Source organism: Bombina bombina, chromosome 2, assembly GCF_027579735.1.
Source record: "Bombina bombina isolate aBomBom1 chromosome 2, aBomBom1.pri, whole genome shotgun sequence".
NCBI classification, from domain to species: Eukaryota; Metazoa; Chordata; class Amphibia; order Anura; family Bombinatoridae; genus Bombina; species Bombina bombina.
This window is the reverse complement of record NC_069500.1, coordinates 341,742,821-341,757,501: the sequence shown is the minus strand read 5'-3', so window position 1 is coordinate 341,757,501 and position 14,681 is coordinate 341,742,821. Positions and strand designations below refer to the sequence as shown.

General features: G+C 37.7%; 1 protein-coding gene across 2 annotated transcripts in view; it reads left to right on the top strand.

Moving 5' to 3' along the window:
• TRAFD1 (TRAF-type zinc finger domain containing 1) overlaps positions 1-14,681 on the top strand; it is a 216,276-nt gene that overhangs the window by 101,485 nt on the left and 100,110 nt on the right. For both annotated transcript variants that reach the window (XM_053701701.1, XM_053701700.1), the window contains exons 6-7: positions 47-340; positions 3,590-3,660. In XM_053701701.1, coding sequence (XP_053557676.1) covers positions 47-340; positions 3,590-3,660 — 365 coding nt within the window. The remainder of the gene's footprint in view (positions 1-46; positions 341-3,589; positions 3,661-14,681) is intronic.

The following is a 14,681-nucleotide window of genomic DNA, read 5'->3' as shown; positions in this document are numbered from 1 at the left end:
ATTGTAGATCATATATCATGTTGACACACACTTTTGGTATCTCTAGAAACAGAGAGAACAAATCTTTATAAAAATGTTTCTGCGGAGAGACATGAGCGGATGCCTGAAGAAAGATCTGTTGGTTCCTATGTCTATGCAAGAAGACGTCCTAACTTTGACTCATTTCGATCTCTGAGTCTCCAGAATGAAACTCGTGCAAGCTTTGACTCTGATCTTTCACCCTTTGTTGACTTTTATACCAAAGAACGAAAAATGAATAAAACATCCAAATTGCAGAACAATCACAAAATTTTCTCTGAAGAAAAGTCTGTGAATGTTAATCCACCAAGCACTCCTTCTGGTAAGACACAGTTTACTGACCTTTATTATGATAATTATTTTTATTTTTGAAGCACCAACAATGTACATAGCAATGCATGGCTACAAATCAAACATGGGAATATGACAATAAAATGTACATTAATATGAAGGAAAACAAAACATGAAGCAGCAAATGCCTACCCCGATGGTCCTGCTGTAGTTGATTATTATTTCTGCATTGGGTTACCTTAGCAATTGCAGTGCGTAAGCAGCTTAAACATTGCTTGTACTGATTCTTGGTACACACACACACACTTACATTCATTCTCTCTTTCCTCTCCACCCTCTCCAAAAAAAATTCTCTTGTTTCCCCCTCCCCATATAATGCAATTTATGCATTTTTTTTTTTTTTTTTCCTTTTCTCATTTTAGCCAAATTATGTTGCAAACCAAAATACTCTAATGCTTGCAATTTAAATTCGTAAAATGTGAGAGAAGGTATGGGAAACGGATAAGCCTTAAATGGAAGATCAGTATGAATAGTTATAGAAGCAGGGCAGGAGGAGTAATATTACAACTGATGTTTGCAAACTTTGAAAGGTTATTTTGGTCTTGTTTGAGCTAATGAATAGTTCAGTATTTGTAACATTAATGCAAACTGTAATTATTCACAGTGAATTTTTGTTTTCATGCTTAGTTTAAAATAAAAACAAAATTCATGCTTACCTGATAAATTTATTTCTCTTGTGGTGTATCCAGTCCACGGGTTCATCCATTACTTGTGGGATATTCTCCTTCCCAACAGGAAGCTGCAAGAGGACACCCACAGCAGAGCTGTCTATATAGCTCCTCCCCTAACTGCCACCCCCCAGTCATTCGACTGAAGACAAGCAAGAAAAAAAGGAGAAACTATAGGGTGCAGTGGTGACTGTAGTTTAAAAATAAAAAACCCCTGCCTTAAAATGACAGGGCAGGCCGTGGACTGGATACACCACAAGAGAAATAAATTTATCAGGTAAGCATAAATTTTGTTTTCTCTTGTAAAGGTGTATCCAGTCCACAGGTTCATCCATTACTTGTGGGATACCAATACCAAAGCTTTAGGACACGGATGAAGGGAGGGACAAGGCATGCACTTAAACGGAGCGCACCACTGCCTGTAAGACCTTTCTCCCAAAAATAGCCTCCGAAGAAGCAAAAGTATCGAATTTGTAGAATTTAGAAAAAGTATGAAGCGAAGACCAAGTCGCCGCCTTACAAATCTGTTCAACAGAGGCCTCATTTTTAAAAGCCCATGTGGAAGCCACCACTCTAGTGGAATGAGCTGTAATTCTTTCAGGAGGCTGCTGGCCAGCAGTCTCATAAGCTAAGCGGATTATGCTTCTCAGCCAAAAAGAAAGAGAAGTTGCCGAAGCCTTTTGGCCTCTCCTCTGTCCAGAGTAGACAACAAACAAACCAGATGTTTGACGAAAATCCTTCGTAACTTGTAAATAAAACTTTAAAGCACGAGCCACATCAAGATTGTGTAAAAGACGTTCCTTCTTTGAGGAAGGATTAGGACATAATGAAGGAACAACAATCTCCTGATTGATATTCTTATTAGATACTACCTTAGGAAGAAACCCAGGTTTGGTACGCAAAACTACCTTATCTGCATGGAAAATCAGATAAGGGGAATCACACTGTAAAGCAGATAACTCCGAAACTCTTCGAGCCAAGGAGATAGCTACTAAAAACAGAACTTTCCAAGATAAAAGTTTAATATCTATGGAATGCAAAGGTTCAAACGGAACCCCTTGAAGAACTTTAAGAACTAAATTTAAACTCCATGGCGGAGCAACAGGTTTAAACACAGGCTTGATTCTAACTAAAGCCTGACAAAACGCCTGAACGTCTGGAACCTCAGCCAGACATTTGTGCAAAAGAATAGACAGAGCAGAAATCTGTCCCTTTAAGGAACTAGCAGACAATCCTTTCTCCAATCCTTTAAGAGAAAAAAACTACCACATAAACTGCAAAACAGTGTTAAAAAGTAGTAAACTCTCCGAAATGTTTACAGTGTGTTTAAGAGACTAAAGCAGCATTGCACCCACTTGCAAATGGATGATTAACCCCTTAGGCCCCAAACCGGATTAGAAAAACGGTAAAACCGTTAAAAAAAACAGTCAAACACACTGCCACAGCTCTGCTGTGGCTCCTTCCTGCCCTTAAACAGTATTTTCGCAGGAAAAAAACTCCTCTATAGTGGTCCTCGATGCCAGAGGACTCCTTTAGGGAAGCTGGATGTCTCAGTCTGGATATCAACTGCGCATAAAGTGCGTGAAAATAGGCCCCTCCCACCATGCACTCAATGTCAGAGGGCCTTAAAAAAGTACTCCTAGGAGTAATCTAACAAGCCATGTGGAAAACTAGGCCCCAAATAAAGATTTATCACCCTCAGAGAAAAAACGTTTTTTCTGTAAATTATGCAAACGTTTTTACACTAAGTAATATGAGAGTTAACATGAACATTGCCCTTATCTTGTAAGCATGATCCCAGTCGTTGTTAAATCACTGTATCAGGCTTACCTCAAATATACCAGGCACTGTCAGCATTTTCTAGACCTTATCTCTCTAGAAAAAAATATACTGAACATACCTCAAAGCAGGTGATCTGCAAACCGTCACCCCAACTGAAGTTTTCTTTCCATACTCTTCAGTTATGTGTGAGAACAGCAATGGACCTTAGTTACAAACCGCTAAGATCATTAACCTCCAGGCAGATTCTTCTTCCAATTTCTGCCTGAGAGTAAAACAGTACAACGCCGGTACCGTTTAAAAATAACAAACTCTTTATTGAAGGTAAAAACTACACTGTCACCACATATCTCTTAATACTTCCTTTCTTGTCGAGAGCTGCAAGAGAATGACTGGGGGTGGCAGTTAGGGAAGGAGCTATATTGCAGCTTCCTGTTGGGAAGGAGAATATCCCACAAGTAATGGATGAACCCGTAGACTGGATACACCTTTACAAGAGAAAAAAAGTTAGACTCAATTTAAAATATTAAACCACAGAGGTTACTATTCTTTGTTTTATCTGCTCATTTGCAGTCAATCATTTTCTGGCAATTGTGGAGTTTTGTTTTTTTTTTTAACAAATGTAACACTTCTATTTTTTTATAGTATATTTACATGCATTCCCACAAAACAATGTGTGAATATGTATGGGACTGCACCAGTTGATGAGTTTTCTACCAGAGGGAGATGGTCACAAAAACAAAATAACTTTGTATAACCTTGTCTCCCCTCAGATAATGACATACAGCTGCCCTGTGAGTTCTGTGAAAAGCTTTTTCCTGAACAGGACCTCATCTTACATCAGGTACATTTATTTTGGGCTTTCTTTAGCATTCTTTTCATGATTCCAGTTTTCTTCACTTTAAACTGTTAGACAGTATACTGTAAAATTTGTTTTCCCCTTAATCTGTTTCTTATGACCTTGTTATATCAGCTGCAGTGTATAAAATGTATAGGAAATGTACTCCTTTTAGATTTATATTTGTATATGAAAAGGCGGTTTTGCAAGTTGAATCCTACAACCCATTAAAATGGGCTGAGCTTGCTGGGAGAACAGACATCCTAATCCTTTTTTTCTTTCATAAGGTGGTGAGAGTCCACAAGCCATTTGACTCCTGGCCACTAGGCGTAAGCAAAGCTACCCAACATTCCACAAGCTTTCAATCCCTCTCACCTTTATGGTATCCTAGTTTTATCTTAGCCCCTTAGGAGAAAGGTGAAGATAGTGGGTGCTCCAGTTTCTTCATGAACAGGATCTATGTCAAATACTTTCTCCCCCTCTGGATCCCTGGTTTTCATAGAGGGATTTATTAGTGTACTTTGGCAGTAAATGTAATTCTCCTGCAGGAGTTTATCACTAGCCTACCACAGGTGTCGTGGGGACTGGTCCCTCCTCCTTTTGTCCCTTAGCCTCCTTCTTGCTGTTGTACTCTTTGTGATATAACCTCTGCTATTGCTGTAGTATATATGTGTGTGTATATATATATATATATATATATATATATATGTGTGTGTGTATGTATATGTATATATGAATATATAGTGTGTGTATATATGAATAAACCATAATATGAAACTCAATATTGTGTAAAAGGGCTGCGCTAATGGGAAACCTAAAAGAATACAAGAAGAAAGTAATTCTAGTAATATGCATATAAAGGTGACTATTCAGAAAACCAATATGAGCACTAAATGGGACGTATATGCCAAAACAGATAAAAAGAAATCTAAAAAAGTTCAAACTAGAATGGATACTCCTTGTGTGATCCAAACGGTGACAAGACAATGGGTGACGGCAGGCTGCACTCTTGTAGGAGGAAGGTAACAGCAGGCAATGTCCTATAAGACAAAGTAGGAAGAGGGGTCTAATGGTGTAGTATCTCAAGAAACAGTGTGAGGTGAGTAATTACAACAGGGTACTCACAAGTGGTGTTGCACATCTATTGCAATAATGGGCGGACCGAGGCTTCGGAGCCGCTCGGCTGACTCGGGCGCCGTGGAAGGGCTTGACCCGTGGAGCGGCCAAACGACATAAAACAGGAAGCTTAATCATAACAATAGGAATAATTATAATCAGCATATCAGGATCATCTACAAGCGATACTATACAGAATAGACACAAAAAGTAAATGGGCAATTGTGCACAAGAACATAAAGTTCTCCCAACTGGGATGAGTTACCTGTCAGAAATGCCACATTGGACCCACAGACCGGAGAAACAAGAGCAAGATGCTAAAAAGCTGCCAAGTCCACATTCATATTGAGTCCCAAATGATACAATGTCTTCAATTTGTGGATCATATATGTCTCTCTCTGCCTCAATCGTAGAAGGAGATACGCCTGCTTTCCCATTGGTTAATTCAACCTATACAAATCTAAAATACTTGCAAAAAGCTTCAGTTAAATTTAAATAATCCCACTAAAAGGTGACCCATTTAATACTAGCAATCATATCCATCCATTAATTTTGTTTCTAGACAGAAATGTGTCCAAACAATTTTTAAATGCATCTAGGGTATTGGCATTCACTACCTCCTTTGGTAATGAGTTCCACAATTTTATTGCTTTTACAGTGAAAAAATGTTTCCATTGCAGGAGATTAAAACTCCTTTCCTCCAGCCTTAAATTGTGACCTCTTGTCTCAAACAATTTTCTTGGAATAAAGGGAGCTTCTGCCATCTCTGTATATGGGCCTTGAATATATTTATATAAAGTAATCATGTCACCTCTCAAGCGCCTTTTTTCTAAAGAAAACAGACCCACTTTGGCTAGCCTCTCCTCATAGCTTAAATTCTCCATTCCCCTTATTAGCTTTGTGGCCCTTCTCTGAACTTTTTCTAGTTCTGCAATATTTTTTTTTTTTTTTGTTGCTTTCGGTCCCCAGAACTGCACTCCATACTCAAGGTGAGGTCTTACCAGTGATTTAAATAAAGAAATATGCTTTCCTACCTTGAATCAATGCCTCTTTTAATACATGCTAGTATCTTATTAGCCTTTGTAGCCACTGCCCTGCATTGTGTACCCATCTTTAGCTTGTTATCTATTACTCCCAAATCCCTTTCCTTCTCTGTTTTGGCTAAGTCTTGTCCCATTTAAAAAATATGTTGCCTGCTTATTTTTACTTCCAAAATGTAGAACCTTGCATTTTCCTGTATTAAAAATTATTTTCATTTTACCTGCCCATACTTCTAATTTTTGCAGATCCATTTGTAACAAAAGTTCATCCTGCTCTGACCTAATGGCTTTATTTAACTTATTATTATCTGCAAAAATAGAGATGTTGCTATTTAATCTTTGCTCCAAGTCATTTATAAAAATATTAAAAAGAACAGGCCCCAGTACTGATCCCTGGGGGACTCCACTGATTACCTTTGTCCAATCTGAGTATGATCCATTTACTACTACTTGTTGCTCCCTATCTTTTATCAAGTTATTTATCCATGAGCTAACATTTTCAGCTATTCCCAGTCCCTTTATTTTGTGCATTAATCTCTCATGTGGCACTGTATCAAATGCCTTTGCAAAATCGAAGTATATCACATTAACTGATTCCCATTTATCTATATTTTTACTTCCTCATAGAATCTAATTAGATTAGTTTGACATGCTCTATTTCTCATAAAACCATGCTGATTTGAACTCATAATCTTGTTTACACAAATATTGCTAATCAATATCCCTTCTAGACAACAGAAGGAAGATACAGTGTTATTGATGGATTGTAGAAGGGACAGTCAGAGCCTGGTCAGATAGGATGGTTGTAAATAAATCCTAGACTGAGCGTGAACCTGGGATTGTGAGGTGTTTTAGACTTTACTATAGGTGAGTGGTTGTTAGTACTGAAAAGAAAAAAGTATCAGAAACTAAGCTAAAAGGATCTGCCACAGCAGTATACACTGAAGGTACAGTTAGTGAGGTACAAGGAAGAGAACTGACATCTGGAAAAAAAGGAATTCATCAGCATTAAAAAATTTAGAGAGATAAAGAAATTAAAATAAGAAAATTGGCCGTTAGACACAAACCAAATGAAGTCTGATTTATACCTTGCACTGCAGCCAAAAGGTGTATAAACATAATTTATGTAAGAACTTACCTGATAAATTCATTTCTTTCATAATGGCAAGAGTCCATGAGCTAGTGATGTATGGGATATACATTCCTATCAGGAGGGGACAAAGTTTCCCAAACCTCCAAAATGCCTATAAATACACCTCCCACCACACACACACTTTAACGTATAGCCAAGTAGTGAGGTGTAAAAAGGAGTACAAAAGCATACAAAAAAGAGGAACTGGAAAATATTGTGCTTTTATACAAAAAAAAATATAACCACCAAAAAAACAGGGTGGACCTCATGGACTCCTGCCATTATTAAATAAATTTATCAGATAAGTTCTTACATAAATTATGTTTTCCTTCATGTAAATAGCAAGTCCATGAGCTAGTGACGTATGGGATAAAATACCCAAGAAGTGGAAGCCTAAAGAAGAGTCACTAGAGAGGGAGGGATAAAACAAAAACGGCTATTTCTGCTGAGAAATTAAATCCAAAAAATAAGTTCTTCTTTTAAAAAGAAAAATCATACTGAGACAGCTGCCTGAAGAACTTTTCTACCAAAGACTGCTTCAGAAGAAGCAAATACATTGAAATGGTAAAATTTAGTAAATGTATGCAAAGAAGACCAAGTTGCTGCTTTGCAAATCTGATCAACTGAAGCTTCATTCTTAAAAGCCCAAGAAGTGGCAACTGATCTAGTAGAATGAGATGTAATTCTCTGAGGCGGAGACTGTCCCGCCTCCAAATAAGCCTTGTGAATCAAAAGCTTTAACCAAGATGCAAAAGAAATGGCAGAGGCTTTCTGACCTTTCCTAGAACCAGAAAAGACAACAAATAGACTAGAAGTCTTCCTGAAAACCTTAGTAGCCTCAAAATAGTATTTCAAAGCCACATCCAAAGAGTGGAACAATTTTTCAAGCAAATTCTTTGGATTCGGACACAAGGAAGGAACAACAATTTCCCTACTAATGTTGTTAGAATTCACAACCTTAGGAAGAAATTTAAACGAAGTCCGCAAAACAGCTTTATCCTGATGGAAAATCAGAAAAGGAGACTCACAAGAGAGAGCAGATAATTCAGAAACTCTTCTAGCAGAAGAGATAGCCAAAAGGAACAATACTTTCCAAGAAAATAGTTTTAATATCCAAAGAATGCATAGGCTCAAAAGGAGGAGCCTGGAAACCTTTCAAAACTTAGTTAAGACTCCATGGAGGAGTAATAGACTTAACAGGCTTGATACAGACCAAAGCCTGAACAAAACGGTGACTATCAGGAAGTTAAGCTATCTTTCTATGAAATAAAACAGAGCAGAGACTTGTCCCATTCAAAGTACTTGCAGACAAACCTTTATCCAAACCGTCCTGAAGAAACTGTAAAATTCTAGGAATTCTAAAAGAGTGCCAAGAGAATTTATGAGAACACCATGAAATATAGGTTTTCCAAACCCGATAATAAATCTTCCTTGAAACTGACTTACGAGCCTGCAACATAGTATTAATCACTGAGTCAGAGAAACCTCTGACTAAGCACTAAACGTTCAATTTCCATACCTTCAAATTTTAGTAATTTGAGATCCTGATGGAAAAACGGCCCTTGAGACAAAGTCTGGCCTTAAAAGGAAGTGACCAAGGTTGACAACTGGACATCCGGACAAGATCCGCATACCAAAACCTGTGAGGCCATGCAGAAACACATGCAATTGTTCCATTATGATCTTGGAGATCACCCTTGGAAGAAGAACTAGAGGCGGAAAAATATAAGCAAGTTGGTAAGATCAAGGAACTGCCAACGCATCCACTATCTCTGCCTGAGGATCCCTGGAACTGGAAAGGTATCTGGGAGTTTTTAGATGGGAAGCCATCAGATCTATTTCTGGAAGACCCCACATCTGCACAATCTGATGAAACACATCTGGATGGAGAGACCACTCCCGCAGATGTAAAGTCTGACGACTGAGATAATCCGCTTCCCAATTGTCTACACCTGGAATATGAATCGCAGAAATTAGACATGAGTTGGATTCCGCCCAAGAAAGTATCCGTGATACTACTTTCATTGCTAAAGGACTGTGAGTCCCTCCCTGATGATTGACACATGCCACAGTTGTGATATTGTCTGTCTTAAAGCAAATGACAAAAGTTCTCTCCTTAATAGAGGCCAGGCCTAAAGAGCCCTGAAAATAGTACAGTTCTAAGATATTAATTGGTAACCTCTATAGGATTCCAAACCCCTTGTGCTGTCAGAGACCCCCAGACAGCTCCCCAACCTGAAAGACTTGCATCTGTTGAGACTACAGTCCAGGAAGGACAAACAAGAGGCCCATTGAACAATATGATGATGGTCTAACCACCAATTCAGAGAGAGTAGAATGCTGGGATTTGAGAATATTAATTGTGATATCAGAGTATGATCCCTGCACCATTGATTCAGCATGCAAAGCTAAAGAGGTCTCATGAAAACGAGCAAAGGGTATTGCGTCCGATGCTGCAGTCATGAGACCTAAAACTTCCATGCACAGCCACTGAAGGGAATGATCGAGACTGGAGGTTTCGACAGACTGAAACCAATTTTATTTGTCTCTTGTCTGTTAGAGACAGAGTCATGGACACTGAATCTATCTGGAAACCTAAAAAGGTGACCCTTGTTTGAGGAATCAAGAAACTCTTTGGTAAATTGATCCTCCAACCGTGTCTTTGAAGAAACAACACTAGTTGATTTGTGTGAGATTCTGCTAAATGAAAAGATTAAGCCAGTACCAAGATATTGTCCAAATAAGGAAACACCACATTACCCTGCTCTCTGATTAGATAGAAGGGCCCCGAGAACCTTTGAAAAGATTCTTGAAGCTGTCGCTAGGCTAAATGGAAGAGCGACAAATTGGTAATACTTGTCTAGAAAAGAGAATCTCAGAAACCGATAATGATCTTGATGAATCGGAATGTGAAGATAAGCGTCCTGTAAGTCTATTGCGGACATGTAATGACCTTGCTGAACAAAAGGCAAAATAGTCCTTAAAGTCACCATCTTGAAAGTTGGGACCCTTACAAAACGATTCAAAAACTTCAGATCCAGAACTGGTCTGAATGAATTTTCTTTCTTTGGGACAAGGAATAGATTTGAATAAAAACCCAGACCCTGTTCCTGAAGGGGAACTGGTATAATTACCCCTGAAAGCTACAGATCTGAAACACACTTCAGAAAAGCCTGAGCTTTCACATGATTTGTTGGAACGTGACAGAGAATCTTCTCACAGGAGGTCTTATTCTGAAACCCATTTGATACCCTTGAGAGACAATGTTCTGAATTCACTGATTCTGAACAGAATCTGCCCAAATGTTTTGAAATAATTTCAATCTGCCCCCCACCAGTTGAACTGATGGCCGCACCTTCATGCAGACTTGGGGGCTGGTTTTTGTTTCTTATAAGGCTTGGATTTATTCCAACTTGAAGATGACTTCCAATTGGAACCGGAGTCCTTAGGGGAACGAGTGGTTTTCTATTCTCTATTCTGAAGAAAGGAACAAAAGCGATTAGAAGCTTTAGATTTACCCTTAGACTTTTTATCTTGGGGCAAAAAAATTCAATTTCCCCCCAGTGATAGTGGAAATAGAATCTAACTGAGAACCAAATAAATTATTACCCTGGAAAGATAGAGATTGTAATCTAGATTTAGATACCATGTCAGCATTCCATGATTTAAGCCATAAAGCTCTTATAGCTAAAATAGCTAAAGACATAGATTCAACATTAATCTTTATTATATAAAAATTGCACTACAGATAAAAGGATTAGCATGTTGAAGCAAACTAACAATGCTAGACAAATCAGGATCTGTTTCCTCATGTGCTAAGCTATCCAACCAAAAAGTTGATGCAGCTGCAACATCAGCCATAGAAATGGCAGGCCTGAGAATATAGCCAGAATGTAAATAAGCTTTCCTTAGATAAGATTCAATCTTCCTATCTAAAGGATCCTTAAAATAAGTACTAACTTCCATAGGAATAATAGTAGTATGTTTGGAAAGAGTAGAAATAGCCCCATCAACCTTAGGGACTTTTCCCCAAAACTCCAAATTAGCCACTGATAAAGGATTTAACTTCTTAACCTAGAAGAAGGATTAAAAGAAACACCAGGCTTAGACCATTCCTTAGCAATGGCATCAGAAACCGCATCTGGAACAGGAAAAACCTCAGGAGTAATCACAGGAGGTTTAAAAACAGAATTTAAACATTTACTGGTTTTGTTATCAAGAGGATCTGTCTCAGTAACCAAAGTAACCAATACTTCTTTCAACAAAGACCGAATATATTCAATCTTATAGATAAGAAGATTGATCAATTTCAATGTCTGAAGTAGGATCTTCTGAACCAGAGAGATCCTCTTCAGAGGAGGATATTTCAGTATGTTGTCTGTCATTACAAATTTCATCTATTTTATGAGAAGTTTTAAAAGACCTTTTATTAGAAGGTGGAATAGCAGACATAGCCGCCTATATTGCATCAGCAATATAATTTTTATAGGGATATCATGTACATTAGATGTTGAGGGAATAACAGACGCTGTACTAGTACTAATAGAAACATTCTCGTCCTACAAAAGCTTATCATGACAACTGTTACATAATATAGCCGGAGTTATAATCTCAGCGTGCTTATAACGGATACACTTAGCTTTGGTAGAACTGTGTTCAGGCAGCATGGTTCCTACAGTAGCTTCTTAATATTAATATGCTAAATAGGCAGAAAAACAAACAGCCTAGCCCTCTAGAATATAAAGAGCAGGGAGCATAAAGGAAGTGGGGTAATATAGCCAAAAAAATATTTGGCGCCAACTGTGACGCACAACGCAAAGTTACATTTTTTTGCCGCCTATCAACATCCAGAAATGACGCAACTCGCGTCATAACAAGCGCAACTTCATGCCAAACAACCTAACGTCAATAAAGACGCAGGAAATGACTAAACTTGCGACACTATAGACGCAAATTTTGCGGCAAAAAAATTTTTGAGCCAAAAAATGACGCAATAAATAACAGCATTTTGCGCCCTCGCAAACCTAGATTTGCCTGCAAATTTTAAGGAAAAACAAGTCAAATTGAAGAAAAGACTAAACCCCAGGTAAGAAAATATTAAAAAAATTACTTCCTAAAACATGATTTTCATACTGAAATTGTTAGACTGCAAAGGGAAATGCACATAGACCTGACTCATGGCAAATATAAGTAAATACATATATTTAAAACTTTATATTAATACATAAAACGCCAAACATAGCTGAGAGAGTCTTAAAAAATGATACATACTTAAAGGATTACTTTCTGTTATAATTTTTAAGCTAAACAACTAACATATTAAAGTTAATAAACATTAATTAAAACCTACTGACCTATATTTTCTCAAACAAAGTTTCATAACGTTCTAAAAGTTATATCTTTTATTCGCCGATGATGTCACGTTATCCTGCCCACTATTTTCAGCACTGCATGTTCAAAATGCTTAAACAAATAACTTTGTGTTTAAAGCGCCATTTTGAAACCTAGGTATTGTAAACGGATTGGTACAGAGCAAAGGATACCCATGGAGTGGGTTTGAAAAACAATTAAATTTGCAGACAAGATTTCTGATATACGGTAGAGATATGTTAATGAAATGCTATTGATAAAAAGTGTATTTGGGGTAGTTAGTTACTAACAGGCATAGAAAATATTTACTTACAGTGGCCCTTTAACGAAAGACACCCATACACATATAGCAGACAGCCAAACCAGTATTGAAAACTATCAGCAGAGGTCATGGTATATAAGAGTATATCGTCGATCTGAAAAGGGAGGTAGGAGATGAATCCCTACGACCGAAAACAGATTTCCCATGAGTGAAACCATAAAAATCAACAGGCAATACTCTCTTCACATCCCTCTGACAAACACTGTACTCAGAATGCTTAGAAGCGCTTATCATAGAATAAATAATAAAACTCAAGCACAAACTTACTTCACCACCTCCATAGAAGGCAAAAGTTTGTAAAAACTGAAGTATGTGTGTGGTTGGTGGTGTATTTATAGGCATTTTGAGGTTTGGGAAACTTTGCCCCCTCCTGGTAGGAATGTATATCCCATACGTCACTAGCTCATGGACTCTTGCCATTTACATGAAAGAAAGGGCTTGTGCACACTATCCAGTCAGTGTGAAGTATAATAACCATGGCTGTGTCTCCTAAAAAAAGGGATAAAAATGATTGTGGCAGCAATTTGTCAGTAACATTTTGTTATGCGGTCCATGTAATATACAGCATGCAAAGCTCAATGAGTATGCATATTTATCTCAAAGGGTGGGGAGGTTTGGAAAGCCCTAAGCAAGTGGGCCTGGTACTGAGTAGCTCTTACTTGATAAGCTGCAAAAGAAAAATGTTCATGCAGATATAGAAAGAAGAAAAAAAATATGTTGGGAAAGAGAAAATAAAAATATATTGTTTGCACTTTCTAAAAAATATGCAAATATTAAATAAGCACTAACTGGTTGATACCAAAGGGCATATGCACGTCTGGAATGCATGCATCACTAAAGAAAAATGTTTGGTTACCCAGAAAGGAAAAAATACACCTATTCAGTTGCAGACAAAGAGAAAAGCAAGAAAACTAACATGTAATATTTATCTGCAGTGTAAACCTAAAGGATAAACATGATAGCAAATAGTTTAACATTTATACTTAAAAAAAAAAGATAGAACACAGAGGCGCCAAACATGGCCTAGTATAGCCAGAAACCAGATAATAAAATCCACAAGGTAGCAATTGAATACTCACAGAGGAGGCGCACCCATTGGTGCTATTGAAGCAGACTGGAGCCTCTCAGTGGTCCAGCTCACTGGTGTACTTCACGAGTCGGTTGTAGTCCTTGGTGGTGGTGATTAACAGGTTCCTGAGTGAACACAAAATATGCAAACCATAGCCCAGTAACGTTTACACAAGTGAATGGTGAACTGAGCAATCTTACTTACAAGATCCAAAGCACCTGCAGGTGCATATACTTCAAGCTGGAACCAAACGGTCGCCCAGTAGATTGATCCCTCCAGGTGAAAGCAGGATAACTCTGAGGTGCCAATCAAAGTGTTAGCAGCATGCAAATGATATAAAAGATGTCCAAAAAGCAAGTGTATTTCTATAAAAATCTTTATTAAAAAGCGACGCGTTTCTCAGCTATAACAAGCTGTTTCATCAGGCTAAAAAATTATTATTAAAACACATTCAGAATACACTTGCTTTATACAAAACTATACCTATTAATTAACCAGTCAGATTGTTCCAACCTTGATGGTCATTAAGTGTTAGCACCTGTCTGCTAAAGGGTTGGTATGGCAACCTACAGCCCAAACATAATTCAGTGCAAATACCAAACTTCAGCAGACCATACTAATGACAAAATCATCATATGTGTACATAAAATCATATCATCATTGTGTATTGATGATAATAAACATAACACTGTTATGAACAGGACACACATTTCCTATGAAATTATATTTCTTAAGATATACATGAACAAACTGATACATATAATAATATGTTTCCCATACATATTCAGTCTACATTAATCGTACTCTATATATTTGTCTTACATTTATACTTATAGCTGAAGACCTGCTGTACAATTAGATCTTTTTGTAAACCTTTTACTCTCTCACTCACTCACTCACTCACACACACATACATACATACATACATACATACACACACACACACACACACACACACACACACACACACACACACAC